A 13,790-nucleotide genomic window follows, 5' to 3' on the forward strand; every position below is an offset into this window, starting at 1 on the left:
TCAGACGCAGAATGGTCCCAAATTTGGTCCTCCTCCACTGGAGGAATGCTAAATACCCTTATATTGGAAACCAATTACAAAGTGCTGACTAGATGGTACTTGACCCCAGCTAGGGTAGCAAAGGCAGTCACCAACTACTCCCCGAACTGTTTTAGAGGTTGTAACTCTATAGGAGATATGCTTCATATCTGGTGGTTATGTCCAACTGTACGCAGGTTTTGGACCAGGATATACCACCTGATCCTCTCTATAACTATTGTCGAACTCAAGAAAATCCCTTGGGAAGCCTTATTAAACAAACGTATCCCTAATATTCCTAAATACTCCCGAGCCCTCATCGCATTTATATTTTTAGCAGCTAAACAAACTATAGCGTCGGCATGGAAAAAAACAAACTTGGAACTATCTAGAGTTAAATCACGTCTCTCTTGGTACATGATAAACGAAAAACTATCGGCCATACTCACAGACAATGTGGGCAAATTTGAATCTATTTGGCTTCCATGGGCAGAATATGTAAACCATACCCCTTTCGCCATACCGTTATCTCGGATGACGACCTCTGATTCTCAGAATTCCAATTGATTTGTCCAGCTGGGACTGGGCATAACATAACTACTTCTCAGGTCATTCCTTCCCCCCCCTCCTCCCTTCCCCCGTCTCCTATTAAGTTTTTTGCCTGTTTGTTAGTATGTTAACGGGATATATTTCCCTTTCTTTGATGTATACTGTAACATACAATTATACTACAGGGTTTTTTTTCCCTTTGTACCATATTTGCAAATCTCAATAAAAATTTATTGTTTAAAAAAAAAAAAAAAAAACTTCTGGCCATGACTGTACTGACACACCCCCAGTGCACTCCCAGCCTGATTTGCATATGGCTTCTACACTAGATTTCTCATTACCGTCACCTCAGATCACTACAGAAATACTTGGGCCGCATGTGTCAGGTACTGGCTCTATGGTCTCAGCCAAGTATGTTTGACTCTGAAACGCTGTGGCATTTGAGAGACAAAACAAACTTTAAAGCCACCGGTGACTGAGACCGCTCTATAAGCTATGGTCGCACAAGTGGGTCTTCGCTGGCTTCTCCCCGTCCACTGACCTGGAGTTACTGGTCTCTATCCATGCTCACACATAGGCAGAAATCTGTCATTCCAGGGCAGCGGGCCGGATGAAGCCACCGAGGACCCAAGGGTCTGACCGGTCTTAGGCACTGGTGGAGTGAAATAGCAAAAAAAGTACAATTCCACAACAATTTTTTTTTGTTTGTTTTTTTAACCATGTTCACCAAATGCTAAAACTGACCTGCCATTATGATTCTCCAGGTCATTACGAGTTCGTAAACCAAACATGTCTAGGTTCTTTTTATTTAAGTGGTGAATAAAAAATCCAAAGCTTGTTAAAAAAAATTGCTTCATTTTTCCGAGAGCCGTAAAGTTTCCATTTTTATTGATCTGGGGTTGGGTGAGGGCTTATTTATTGCATGCCAAGCTGACACTTTTATTGATACCATTTTAGTGTAGATACAATGTTTTGATCGCCCGTTATTGCATTTTAATGCAATGTTAGGCCGGTTTCACACGTCAGTGGCTCCGGTACGTGAGGTGACAGTTTCCTCACGTACCGGAGACACTGACACACGTAGACCCATAAAAATCAATGCATCTGTGCAGATGTCATTGATTTTTTGCGGACCGTGTCTCGGTGTGCCAAACACGGAGACATGTCAGTGTTCGTGGGAGCGCACGTATTACACGGACCCATTAAAGTCAATGGGTCCGTGTAAAACACGGACCACAAACGGACGGTCTCCGTTTGCAGTCCGTGTGCCGTGCAGGGGACAGCGCTACAGTAAGCGCTGTCCCCCCCACTGGTGCTGAAGCCGCGATTCATATGTTCCCTGCAGCAGCGTTTGCTGCAGAAAAAATATGAATAATAGTGTTTAAAATAAAGATCTATGTGTCCCCCGCCCTCCCACCCCCTGTGTGCCCCCCCGCTGTTCAGAAAATACTCACCCGCTCCCACGTTGCCTGTCACTCCTTCCTCTCTGCCCCGCGCCTTCTACTGTATGCGGTCACGTGGGGCCGCTCATTTACAATCATGAATAGTCGGCTCCGCCCCTAAGGGAGGTGGAGCCGCCTATTCATGACTGTAAATGATCGGCCCCACGTGACCGCATACAGGAGAAGATGGGGCCAGACCAGGAAGCCGCGACAGCCAACGTGGGAGCGGGTGAGTATTTTCTGAACAGCGGGGGGGCGCACAGGGGGTGGGAGGGCGGGGACACATAGATCTTTATTTTAAACACTATTATTCATATTTTCTCTGCAGCAAACGCTGCTGCAGGGAACATATGAATCGCGGCTTCAGCACGATGCAGGGTACCACACGCGTGGGTACCACATGCTCCGTGTGGTACCCACTCGCCATATGGGCGGCACACGTGTGCCGCACGTATGGCCTACGTGAGTTCACAGGCACACGGACACGGATAACTCCGGTACCGATTTATTCCGGTACCGGAATTATCTGGACGTGTGGGACAGCCCTTATGGTGACCAGAAAAAAAAACATAATTCTGGCGGTTTGACTTTTTTTTTTTTTTTCCTTTGCTATGCCGTTTAGCAATCGGATTAATTCTTTTTAGATCTTGATAGATCGGGCGATTCTGAAAGCGGCGTTACCAAATGTGTGTATTTTTTATTTTTATTACTTTATTTTTTTGTATTTATTATTTTAATTACTTTATTTTGAATGGGGGTGAATAAACTTTTATATTTTTTATTTTTAAAAATATTTTTTCTTTTTACTTGCTTCAATTGTCTCCATGGGAGACTAGAAGCTGCGATCATCCGATCGCTTGTGCTACAGAGTAGAGCTTCAGCCCAGCTATGTGTAGCAGAAATGCTCCTACCACTGGGCGGCGCTCATAGCAATCTGCCCATGACAACCACAGGGGCAGGATTAGTGATGCGATTCTAGCACAATCATGTGAAATACTGCTGTCAGAGATTAACAGTGGCATTTGACAAGTTAACAGCCGTGGGTCGCGATTCTACACATGGCTGTTTGGCACATGTCAGTTGTTCAAATTGGCTGACATGTGCCGGAAAAGATGCGGGATCATTGCCGACAATGGGAGAGACACGATATGCGCAGTACATGAACAGCACAAGTCGTGATGGGGATAAACTATGTTTATCTCTAAAAAGCCACAGTATTTCAGAGTCAAAACATACTTGGCCGAGTGTAGTGTGAATATAAAAATGGAAATTTTGAGTCCATACTGAAAGCATTCAGGCGATGACACAGCAGCATTACTGGTTGTAAGGTACCTTCACACTTAACAACTTTCCAACGAGAACGACAACGATCCGTGACGTTGCAGCGTCCTGGATAGTGATATCGTTGTGTTTGACACGCAGCAGCGATCTGGATCCCGCTGTGATATCGTTGGTCGGAGCTAGAAGGCCAGCACCTTATTTCGTCGTTAGGTCGGTGTGTATCGTTGTGTTTGACAGCAAAAGCAACGATGCCTGCAATGTTTTACAATGGTAACCAGGGTAAATATCGGGTTACTAAGCGCAGGGCCGCGCTTAGTAACCCGATATTTACCCTGGTTACCATTGTAAAAGTAAAAAAAAAACACTACATACTCACCTTCTGATGTGTGTCACGTCCCCCGCTGGCGGCTTCCCTGCACTGAATGTGTCAGCGCCGGCCGGCCGTAAAGCAGAGCACAGCGGTGACGTCACCGCTGTTACTGCCGGCGCCGCTGACACATTCAGTGCAGGGAAGCCGCCGGCGGGGGACGTGACACACATCAGAAGGTGAGTATGTAGTGTTTTTTTTTTTACTTTTACAATGGTAACCAGGGTAAATATCGGGTTACTAAGCGCGGCCCTGCACTTAGTAACCCGATGTTTACCCTGGTTACCCGGGTGCTGCAGGGGGACTTCGGCATCGTTGAAGACAGTTTCAACGATGCCGAAGTCGTTCCCCTGATCGTTGGTCGCTGGAGAGAGCTGTGTGTGACAGCTCCCCAGCGACCTAAACAGCGACGCTGCAGCAATCGGCTTGTTGTCTATATCGCTGCAGCGTTGCTGAGTGTGACGGTACCCATACATTTACAGATAGATAATGCTCATTGTGACACAATCTTGAGAACTGTTTACTTATTGTCTGAAACCTGTTACCTCATAAATAGTTCTATATGTCTCTAGGTTTGTTATTGTAAAACCTGGAGGTTTATTTAACCTCTGTCTGTTATGGACTTATCTAATCCTTTGGAGCCTTTATATTTGGGGTTTATTGATTGTCTGATGTTTGCATGGTATCTCTGTTTCATCTTATCCCGAAAGCTGGCCACTAGAGAGCGAGGCTAAAACCAGAGTTACACAGTGTAAATCACTATATAAGGCAAGAGAAACAGGACTAAAACAGAAGCAGAAAGTTGGGAACCTGTACTTATACGCGTACAGTGTTGTGATACCTGCAGAAGTGTGGACGCCCGTGCAGTGTAAGTAATCTCCCAGGGGTTCTCTGTCTTGGTGTTGTTTCTCTGATATTCCAGACAGATGACGCTTTAGGGTATGTGCACACGCTGCGGATTTTGCTGTGGATCCGCAGCGTTTCTGCAGATGCGGATCCGCAGCGGTTTCCCATGCATTTACAGTACCATGTAAAGCTATGGGAAATAAAATCCGCAGTGCACATGCTGCAAAAAAAAAAAAAACGCGCGGAAACGCAGCGATTTATTTTCCGCAGCATGTCAATTCTTTGTGCGGATTCCGCTGCGGGTTTACACCTGCTCCAATAGAAATCTGCAGGTGAAAACCCGCAGCGGAAACCGCGATAAATCCGCAATAAAAACCGCAGCGGTTTTGCACTGCGGATTTATCAAATCCGCTGCGGAAAATTCCGCAATGGAATCCGCAGCGTGTGCACAAGCCCTAAAAGCTCCTTGGTGATGATGCGAGTATATATATATATATCTATAATACATATATCATTATATGTATTTAATCTTTACTTATGTATTTAATCTGTACTTAACCTTTGTATGCTAAAATATACAAAAGTGTACGCAATCATACTATTACTTTAATTTTGTATTTTGAAATAAAACTGTGTTATATCGCAAGTAGTAGCCTTCTTTAAAGCCGTATCAGAACCTTAGGGCTCTTTTCCATTTGCGAGAAACACGTCCGTGTCTCGCATGTGAAAACCCAATTCTAGCGCCGGCACTCCAGAGCGGAGCGTGCGGCCGCATAGCAACACATGGAGCTGCACGCTCCGCTCCCAAGTGCCGGTGCCAGAGCTTGGTTTTCACATGCGAGACACGGACGTGTTTCTCGCAAATGGAAAAGAGCCCTTAGTGTTAAAAACTTGGCAATACATCGAGATAACACAGCTGGTGCCTGATACATGCAGCACGTATCAGGCTCATTAAAAGGCCACATTCACACATTCAGTGTTTTACCCCAGTATTTGTAAGGCAAAACCAGGAGTGGAACAATCAGAGGAAAAGTATAAGGTCACACTACTGTAGAATACAACCGAGTACTAGAGAAAACATCACAGAGCACTCGGCCCAGTGTTAATCTATGCGGCAGCTCACATTAGCGTTTATTTTCCCAGCCACATTCGGCGTGTGTGTACAATCAAAGCATGCAGCGACTGGCACCGAGACTTGGCCAAGACCCACCAATGCAAGCCTATCAAATAACAGTGACAGGTTAGAATAGAATAGATATGTACAAACAGAATACATATGTGTATCACTAACATTATATAATCACAGCAGGAGCCAACAGCATAGAATAGATGGATTACGTAAAGAACATACACATAGAATAAGTAGATATATAGATGTCAGGGATATCTACAATTAGTGCAGTGTGTAGCTTACTGTAAATATATTTAGATTATTTTCTGAAAAAAAAATGGCGTGGGCTCCCACATAATTTTCTTAACCAGCAGAGGGAAAGCTGACGGCTGGGGGCAGATGTTTATAGCCTGGGAAGGGGGGGGTAATACCCATGGAGCTTCCCAGGCTATTCATATCAGCTCACAACTGTATATTTAACCTTTACTGGCTATTGAAATAGGGGACCCTAAAAAAAAAAAAAAAAAAAAAAAATATGAGGCAGGGTCCCCTATTATTAACCCCTTCACCCCCAAGGGTGGTTTGCACGTTAATGACCGGGCCAATTTTTACAATTCTGACCACTGTCCCTTTATGAGGCTATAACTCTGGAACGCTTTGACGGATCTTGGCGATTCTGACATTGTTTTCTCGTGACATATTGTACTTCATGTTAGTGGTAAAATTTATTCGATATAACTTGCGTTTATTTGTGAAAAAAATGGAAATTTGGCAAAAATTTTCTAAATTTTGCAATTTTCCAACTTTGAATTTTTATGCCCTTAAATCACAGACATATGTCACGCAAAATACTTAATAAGTAACATTTCCCACATGTCTACTTTACATCAGTACAATTTTGGAACCAAAATTTTTTTTTGTGACGGAGTTATAAGGGTTAAAAGTTGACCAGCAATTTCTCATTTTTACAACACCATTTTTTTTAGGGACCACATCTCATTTGAAGTCATTTTGAGGGGTCTATATGATAGAAAATACTCAAGTGTGACACCATTCTAAAAACTGCACCCCTCAAGGTGCTCAAAACCACATTCAAGAAGTTTATTAACCCTTCAGGTGTTTCACAGGAATTTTTGGAATGTTTAAATAAAAATGAACATTTAACTTTTTTTCACACACAATTTATTTCAGCTCCAATTTGTTTTATTTTACCAAGGGTAACAGGAGAAAATGGACCCCCAAAGTTGTTGTACAATTTGTCCTGAGTACGCTGGTACCCCATATGTGAGGGTAAACCACTGTTTGGGCGTATGGCAGAGCTCGGAAGGAAAGGAGCGCCATTTGACTTTTCAATGCAAAATTGACTGGAATTGAGATGGGACGCCATGTTGCGTTTGGAGAGCCCCTGATGTGCCTAAACACTGAAACCCCCTACAAGTGACACCATTTTGGAAAGTAGACCCCCTAAGGAACTTATCTAGATGTGATGTGAGCACTTTGACCCACCAAGTGCTTCACAGAAGTTTATAATGCAGAGCCGTAAAAATAAAAAATCATATTTTTTCACAAAAATGATCTTTTCGCCCCCAATTTTTTATTTTCCCAAGGGTAAGAGAAGAAATTGGACCCCAAAAAATGTTGTGCAATTTGTCCTGAGTACGATGATACCCCATATGTGGGTGTAAACCATTGTTTGGGCGCATGGCAGAGCTTGGAAGGGAAGGAGCGCCATTTGACTTTTCAATGCAAAATTGACTGGAATTGAGATGGGACGCCATGTTGCGTTTGGAGAGCCCCTGATGTGCCTAAACATTGAAACTCCCTACAAGTGACACCATTTTGGAAAGTAGACCCCCTAAGGAACTTATCTAGATGTGTGGTGAGCACTTTGACCCACCAAGTGCTTCACAGAAGTTTATAATGCAGAGCCGTAAAAATAAAAAATCATATTTTTTCACAAAAATGATCTTTTTGCCCCCAATTTTTTATTTTCCCAAGGGTAAGAGAAGAAATTGGACCCCAAAAAATGTTGTGCAATTTGTCCTGAGTACGATGATACCCCATATGTGGGTGTAAACCATTGTTTGGGGCGCATGGCAGAGCTTGGAAGGGAAGGAGCGCCATTTGACTTTTCAATGCAAAATTGACTGGAATTGAGATGGGACGCCATGTTGCGTTTGGAGAGCCCCTGATGTGCCTAAACATTAAAACTCCCTACAAGTGACACCATTTTGGAAAGTAGACCCCCTAAGGAACTTATCTAGATGTATTTTGAGAGCTTTGAACCCCCAAGTGTTTCACTACAGATTATAACGCAGAGCCGTGAAAATAATTTTTATTTTTTTTCTCAAAAATGATTTTTTAGCACCCAGCTTTGTATTTTTACAAGGGTAACAGAATAAATTGGACCCCAAAATTTGTTTTCCAATTTGTCCTGAGTACGCTGATACCCCATATGTGGGGGGGAACCACTGTTTGGGTGCATGACAGAGCTCGGAAGGGAAGGAGCGCCATTTGGAATGCAGCCTTAAATGGATTGGTCTGCAGGCGTCACGTTGCATTTGCAGAGCCCCTGATGTACCCAAACAGTACAAACCCCCCACAAGTGACCCCATATTGGAAACTAGACCTCCCAAGGAACTTATCTAGATGTGTTGTGAGAACTTTGAACCCCCAAGTGCTTCACTACAGTTTATAACGCAGAGCCGTGAAAATAAAACATCTTTTTTTTCCCACAAAAATGATTTTTAGCCCCCCAAATTTTTATTTTCCTAAGGATAACAAGAGAACTTGGACCCCAGAAGTTGTTGTTCAATTTGTCCCGAGTACGCTGATAACACATATGTTGGGGTAAACCCCTTTTTGGGCGCACGGGAGAGCTCGGAAGGGAAGGAGCACTGTTTTACTTTTTCAACGCAGAATTGGCTGGAATTGAGATTGGACGCCATGTCGCGCTTGGAGAGCCCCTGATGTGCCTAAACAGTGGAAACCCCCCAATTATAACTGAAACCCTAATCCAAACACACCCCTTACCCTAATCCCAACGGTAACCCTAACCACACCCCTAGCCCTGACACACCCATAATTCTAATCCCAACCCTAATCCAAACGTAAATGTAATCCAAACCCTAACCCTAACTTTAGCCCCAACCCTAACTTTACCTCCAACCCTAGCCCTAACCCTAAACGTGACTGAAATACGTGGCACTGAAATACGTGGCACTGAAACACGTGGCACTGAAACACGTGGCACTGAAACACGTGGCACTGAAACACGTGGCACTGAAACACGTGGCACTGAAACACGTGGCACTGAAATACGTGGCACTGAAATACGTGGCACTGAAATACGTGGTACTAAAATATGTGGCACTGAAATACGTGATACGTGGCACTGAAATACGTGATACGTGGCACTGAAATACGTGATACGTGGCACTGAAATACGTGATACGTGGCACTGAAATACGTGATACGTGGCACTTAAATACGTGGCACTGAAACACGTGGCACTGAAATACGTGATACGTGGCACTGAAATACGTGGCACTGAAATACGTGGCACTGAAATACGTGGCACTGAAATACGTGGCACTGAAATACGTGGCACTGAAATACGTGGTACTAAAATACGTGCAACTGAAATACGTGATACGTGGCACTGAAATACGTGATACGTGGCACTGAAATACGTGATACGTGGCACTGAAATACGTGATACGTGGCACTGAAATACGTGATACGTGGCACTGAAACACGTGGCACTGAAATACGTGGCACTGAAATACGTGGCACTGAAATACGTGGCACTATGACTGTCAGAAAATGTTCATTAAACGGTTAGGGGTGAGGTTAGGGGTAGAGTTAGGGTTAGGATCCCTTTATCACCTTGATGGTGGTGGGTGGCTTTTCAGTGTGTTTTCTGTTTTTTTTCGATAAAAATGCATGCGTTTTTAACGCAAACAAACGCATGTGCTTAAAAACGCAAGAAAATACTGCAGGTTGTATTTCTGAAAATGAACGCATGCAGAAAAAAAACGCATGCGTTTGAAAACGCGACCAAACGCGTACAAAAAAACCGCATGCGTTTTCAATGTTAAATATAGGGAAAAAACGCATGCGTTTTTTTGTGCAAAAAACGCTGCAGACAAAAACGTGCAGACAAAGTGTGAAACCAGCGACGCTTTTTATAGCAAAAAAGTTTTTGCGTCTCCACATTTTGAGACCTATAATTTTTCCACATTTTGCTCCACAGAGTCATGTGAGGTCTTGTTTTTTGCGGGACGAGTTGACGTTTTTATTGGTAACATTTTCGGACACGTGACCGTTTTTGATCGCTTTTTATTCCGATTTTTGTGAGGCAGAATGACCAAAAACCAGCTATTCATGAATTTCTTTTGGGAGAGGCGTGTATACCGTTCCGCGTTTGGTAAAATTGATAAAGCATTTTTATTCGTCGGGTCAGTACGATTACAGCGATATCTCATTTATATCATTTTTTTATGTTTTGGCGCTTTTATACGATAAAAACTAAAATATAGAAAAAATAATTATTTTGGTATCGCTTTATTCTCAGGACTATAACTTTTTTATTTTTTTGCTGATGATGCTGTATGGCGGCTTGTTTTTTGCGGGACAAGATGACGTTTTCAGCGGTACCATGGATATTTATATCAGTCTTTTTGATCGCGTGTTATTCCACTTTTTGTTCGGCGGTATGGTAATAAAGCGTTGTTTTTTGCCTCGTTTTTTTTTTTTTTTCTTACGGTGTTTACTGAAGGGGTTAACTAGTGGGGCAGTTTTATAGGTTGGGTCGTTACGGACGCGGCGATACTAAATATGTGTACTTTTATTGTTTTGTTTTTTTTATTTAGATAAAGAAATGTATTTATGGGAATAATATATATTTTTTTTTTATTATTTATTTAGGAATTTTTTTTTTTTTTTTTTTTTTTTACACATGTGGAAAAATTTTTTTTTTACTTTTTTGCTTTGTCCCAGGGGGGGGACATCACAGATCATTGATCTGGCAGTGTGCATAGCACTCTGCCAGATCGACGATCTGCTGTGCAGGGCTGCAGGCTTACCAAGTGTCTGCTCTGAGCAGACACTCGGTAAGCCACCTCCTTCCCTGCAGGACCCGGATGCCGCGGCCATCTTGGATCCGGGACCTGCAGCCAGGAAGGAGGTAGGAGACCCTCGCAGCAACGCGATCACATCGCGTTGCTCCGGGGGTCTCAGGGAAGCCCGCAGGGAGCCCCCTCCCTGCGCGATGCTTCCCTATACCGCCGGTACACTGCGATCATGTTTGATCGCGGTGTGCCGGGGGTTAATGTGCCGGGGGCGGTCCATGACAGCTCCTGGCACATAGTGCCGGATGTCAGCTGCGATATGCAGCTGACACCCGGCCGCGATCGGCCGCGCTCCCCCCGTGAGCGCCGCTGATCGATGATGACGTACTATCCCGTCGGCGGTCATACGGGCCCACCCCACCTCGACGGGATAGTACATCTGATGTCAGGAAAGGGTTAATAACCAGCAATTAATCCAAAACAAAGCAGTGCACTGATGGCAGGCAGATGGTACACTGGTGGCACACTTATGGCACATAGATGGTAACATAGTAACATAGCACGGCCGAAAAAAGACATTTGTCCTTCCAGTTCAGCCTATATTCCGTCAGAATAAATCCCCAGATCTACGTCCTACTAAAGAACGTAATAACTGTAAGATATACACTGGTACACTGACGATACACAGATGGCACACGGACGGCACGCAGATGGTACACGGACGGCACGCAGATGGTAAGCGGATGGTACACTGACGGCACACAGCTGCCATCCCTATGCTCTAGGTGTTTATCACGGACTCATAGGCATGTATTGCCTCTTGTCATCCCATCCAAGGTTCAGGACTTTCGGCGCAGGGAAAACGCTACAAGTAGAGTCCTCTGTGCCCTGTCTTGTGCGTCAATATGACGCATGCGTCGTAAAACGCATACTGGCGCATGTCCATGCGCCCCCCCATGTTAAAGATAGGGGCGCATGACGCATGCGTCGACGACGCTGCGCCCAACAACGCAAATGTGAACGTTACCTAACATGTGACTAGTCTAGCACCATATGTTATAACATCGGATAGCACATGTACCAGAAACACGGACCCGTAAAGGGCCAGGAGTGCAGGAAAGAATCCCTGGAGCAGAGCGGCCTCCCCACCACGTCCCCTAGGCTGGCAGCAGCTGGCAGGACCCTCTGCAGGGTGGGCTCCGGCTCCCACTGTCTGCCCCTCTTCCAGCACACAGATCAGCAGCCTTATCTCAGGCAGTGCATTAACCCGCCGTGTGCTGGCCCATCACTCACCGGCAGGAGGTAGCATGCTGTGCGGCGGACTGTGCCGCGCAGGGAGCACATAATCTTCATTCTTCTCATGACCACGGCCTGGAGTGCTAAGGACCTTGGGTAAGGGAGCGTGTGCAAGTTCCAGGAAGCACTGCCAGATCTGCCATGTTAGGAGTGTGACAAGCAGCTGCTGCTATAGTAGAGATTCTACACGGAGGGCTGACTACTAGTTACCATGGGGATCCAGTGAGATGCGCAGTGCTGTGTGCCGCTATAAGCATAGGACAGCTGTGCGTCTCCAGTAGTAATGGCTATTGGTAGACGCTCCCTAATGCGCAGTTCCTGGACAGCTGCAGGGTGTGAAGTGTACATTGTATGCAGAGTGGGGGAGTACACTACAGGCAGAGTGGGGGAGTACACTACAGGCAGAGTGGGGGAGTACACTACAGGCAGAGTGGGGGGAGTACACTACAGGCAGAGTGGGGGAGTACACTACAGGCAGAGTGGGGGAGTACACTACAGGCAGAGTGGGGGAAGTACACTACAGGCAGAGTGGGGGAGTACACTACAGGCAGAGTGGGGGAGTACACTATAGGCAGAGTGGGGGAGTACACTACAGGCAGAGTGGGGGGAGTATACTATAGGCAGAGTGGGGGAGTACACTACAGGCAGAGTGGGGGGAGTACACTACAGGCAGAGTGGGGGAGTACACTACAGGCAGAGTGGGGGAGTACACTACAGGCAGAGTGGGGGGAGTATACTACAGGCAGAGTGGGGGAGTACACTACAGGCAGAGTGGGGGAGTACACTACAGGCAGAGTGGGGGAGTACACTATAGGCAGAGTGGGGGAGTACACTACAGGCAGAGTGGGGGAGTACACTACAGGCAGAGTGGGGGAGTACACTACAGGCAGAGTGGGGGGAGTACACTACAGGCAGAGTGGGGGGAGTACACTACAGGCAGAGTGGGGGAGTACACTACAGGCAGAGTGGGGGGAGTACACTATAGGCAGGGTGGGGGGAGTACACTACAGGCAGAGTGGGGGAGTACACTACAGGCAGAGTGGGGGAGTACACTACAGGCAGAGTGGGGGGAGTACACTACAGGCAGAGTGGGGGAGTACACTACAGGCAGAGTGGGGGAGTACACTATAGGCAGAGTGGGGGAGTACACTATAGGCAGGGTGGGGGAGTACACTATAGGCAGAGTGGGGGGAGTACACTACAGGCAGAGTGGGGGGAGTACACTACAGGCAGAGTGGGGGAGTACACTACAGGCAGAGTGGGGGGAGTACACTACAGGCAGAGTGGGGGAGTACACTACAGGCAGAGTGGGGGGAGTACACTACAGGCAGAGTGGGGGGAGTACACTACAGGCCGAGTGGGGGAGTACACTATAGGCAGGGTGGGGGGAGTACACTACAGGCAGAGTGGGGGAGTACACTATAGGCAGGGTGGGGGAGTACACTATAGGCAGGGTGGGGGGAGTACACTACAGGCAGAGTGGGGGGAGTACACTACAGGCAGAGTGGGGGGAGTACACTACAGGCAGAGTGGGGGAGTACACTATAGGCAGAGTGGGGGGAGTACACTACAGGCAGAGTGGGGGGAGTACACTACAGGCAGAGTGGGGGAGTACACTATAGGCAGAGTGGGAGAGTATACTATAGGCAGAGTGGGGGAGTACACTACAGGCAGAGTGGGGGAGTACACTACAGGCAGAGTGGGGGAGTACACTGCAGGCAGAGTGGGGGAGTACACTACAGGCAGAGTGGGGGGAGTATACTACAGGCAGAGTGGGGGAGTACACTACAGGCAGAGTGGGGGAGTAC

The 13,790-nt window shown here is 46.1% G+C and overlaps 1 protein-coding gene across 2 annotated transcripts in view; it reads right to left on the minus strand.

Moving 5' to 3' along the window:
• The window catches only part of LOC143775805 (transmembrane protein 53-A-like), an 82,668-nt gene extending 70,529 nt beyond the window's left edge, over nt 1–12,139 (minus strand). Inside the window, exon 1 of one of the 2 annotated variants that reach the window (XM_077264374.1) lies at nt 11,980–12,139. In XM_077264374.1, the coding sequence (XP_077120489.1) occupies nt 11,980–12,048 (69 nt within the window). In that variant the 5' untranslated portion in view covers nt 12,049–12,139. The remainder of the gene's footprint in view (nt 1–11,979) is intronic. The other variant, XM_077264377.1, reaches the window with a different exon arrangement.
• Nucleotides 12,140–13,790: the final 1,651 nt, after the last annotated feature.

Source organism: Ranitomeya variabilis, chromosome 5 (genome assembly GCF_051348905.1).
Source record: "Ranitomeya variabilis isolate aRanVar5 chromosome 5, aRanVar5.hap1, whole genome shotgun sequence".
NCBI classification, from domain to species: domain Eukaryota; kingdom Metazoa; phylum Chordata; class Amphibia; order Anura; family Dendrobatidae; genus Ranitomeya; species Ranitomeya variabilis.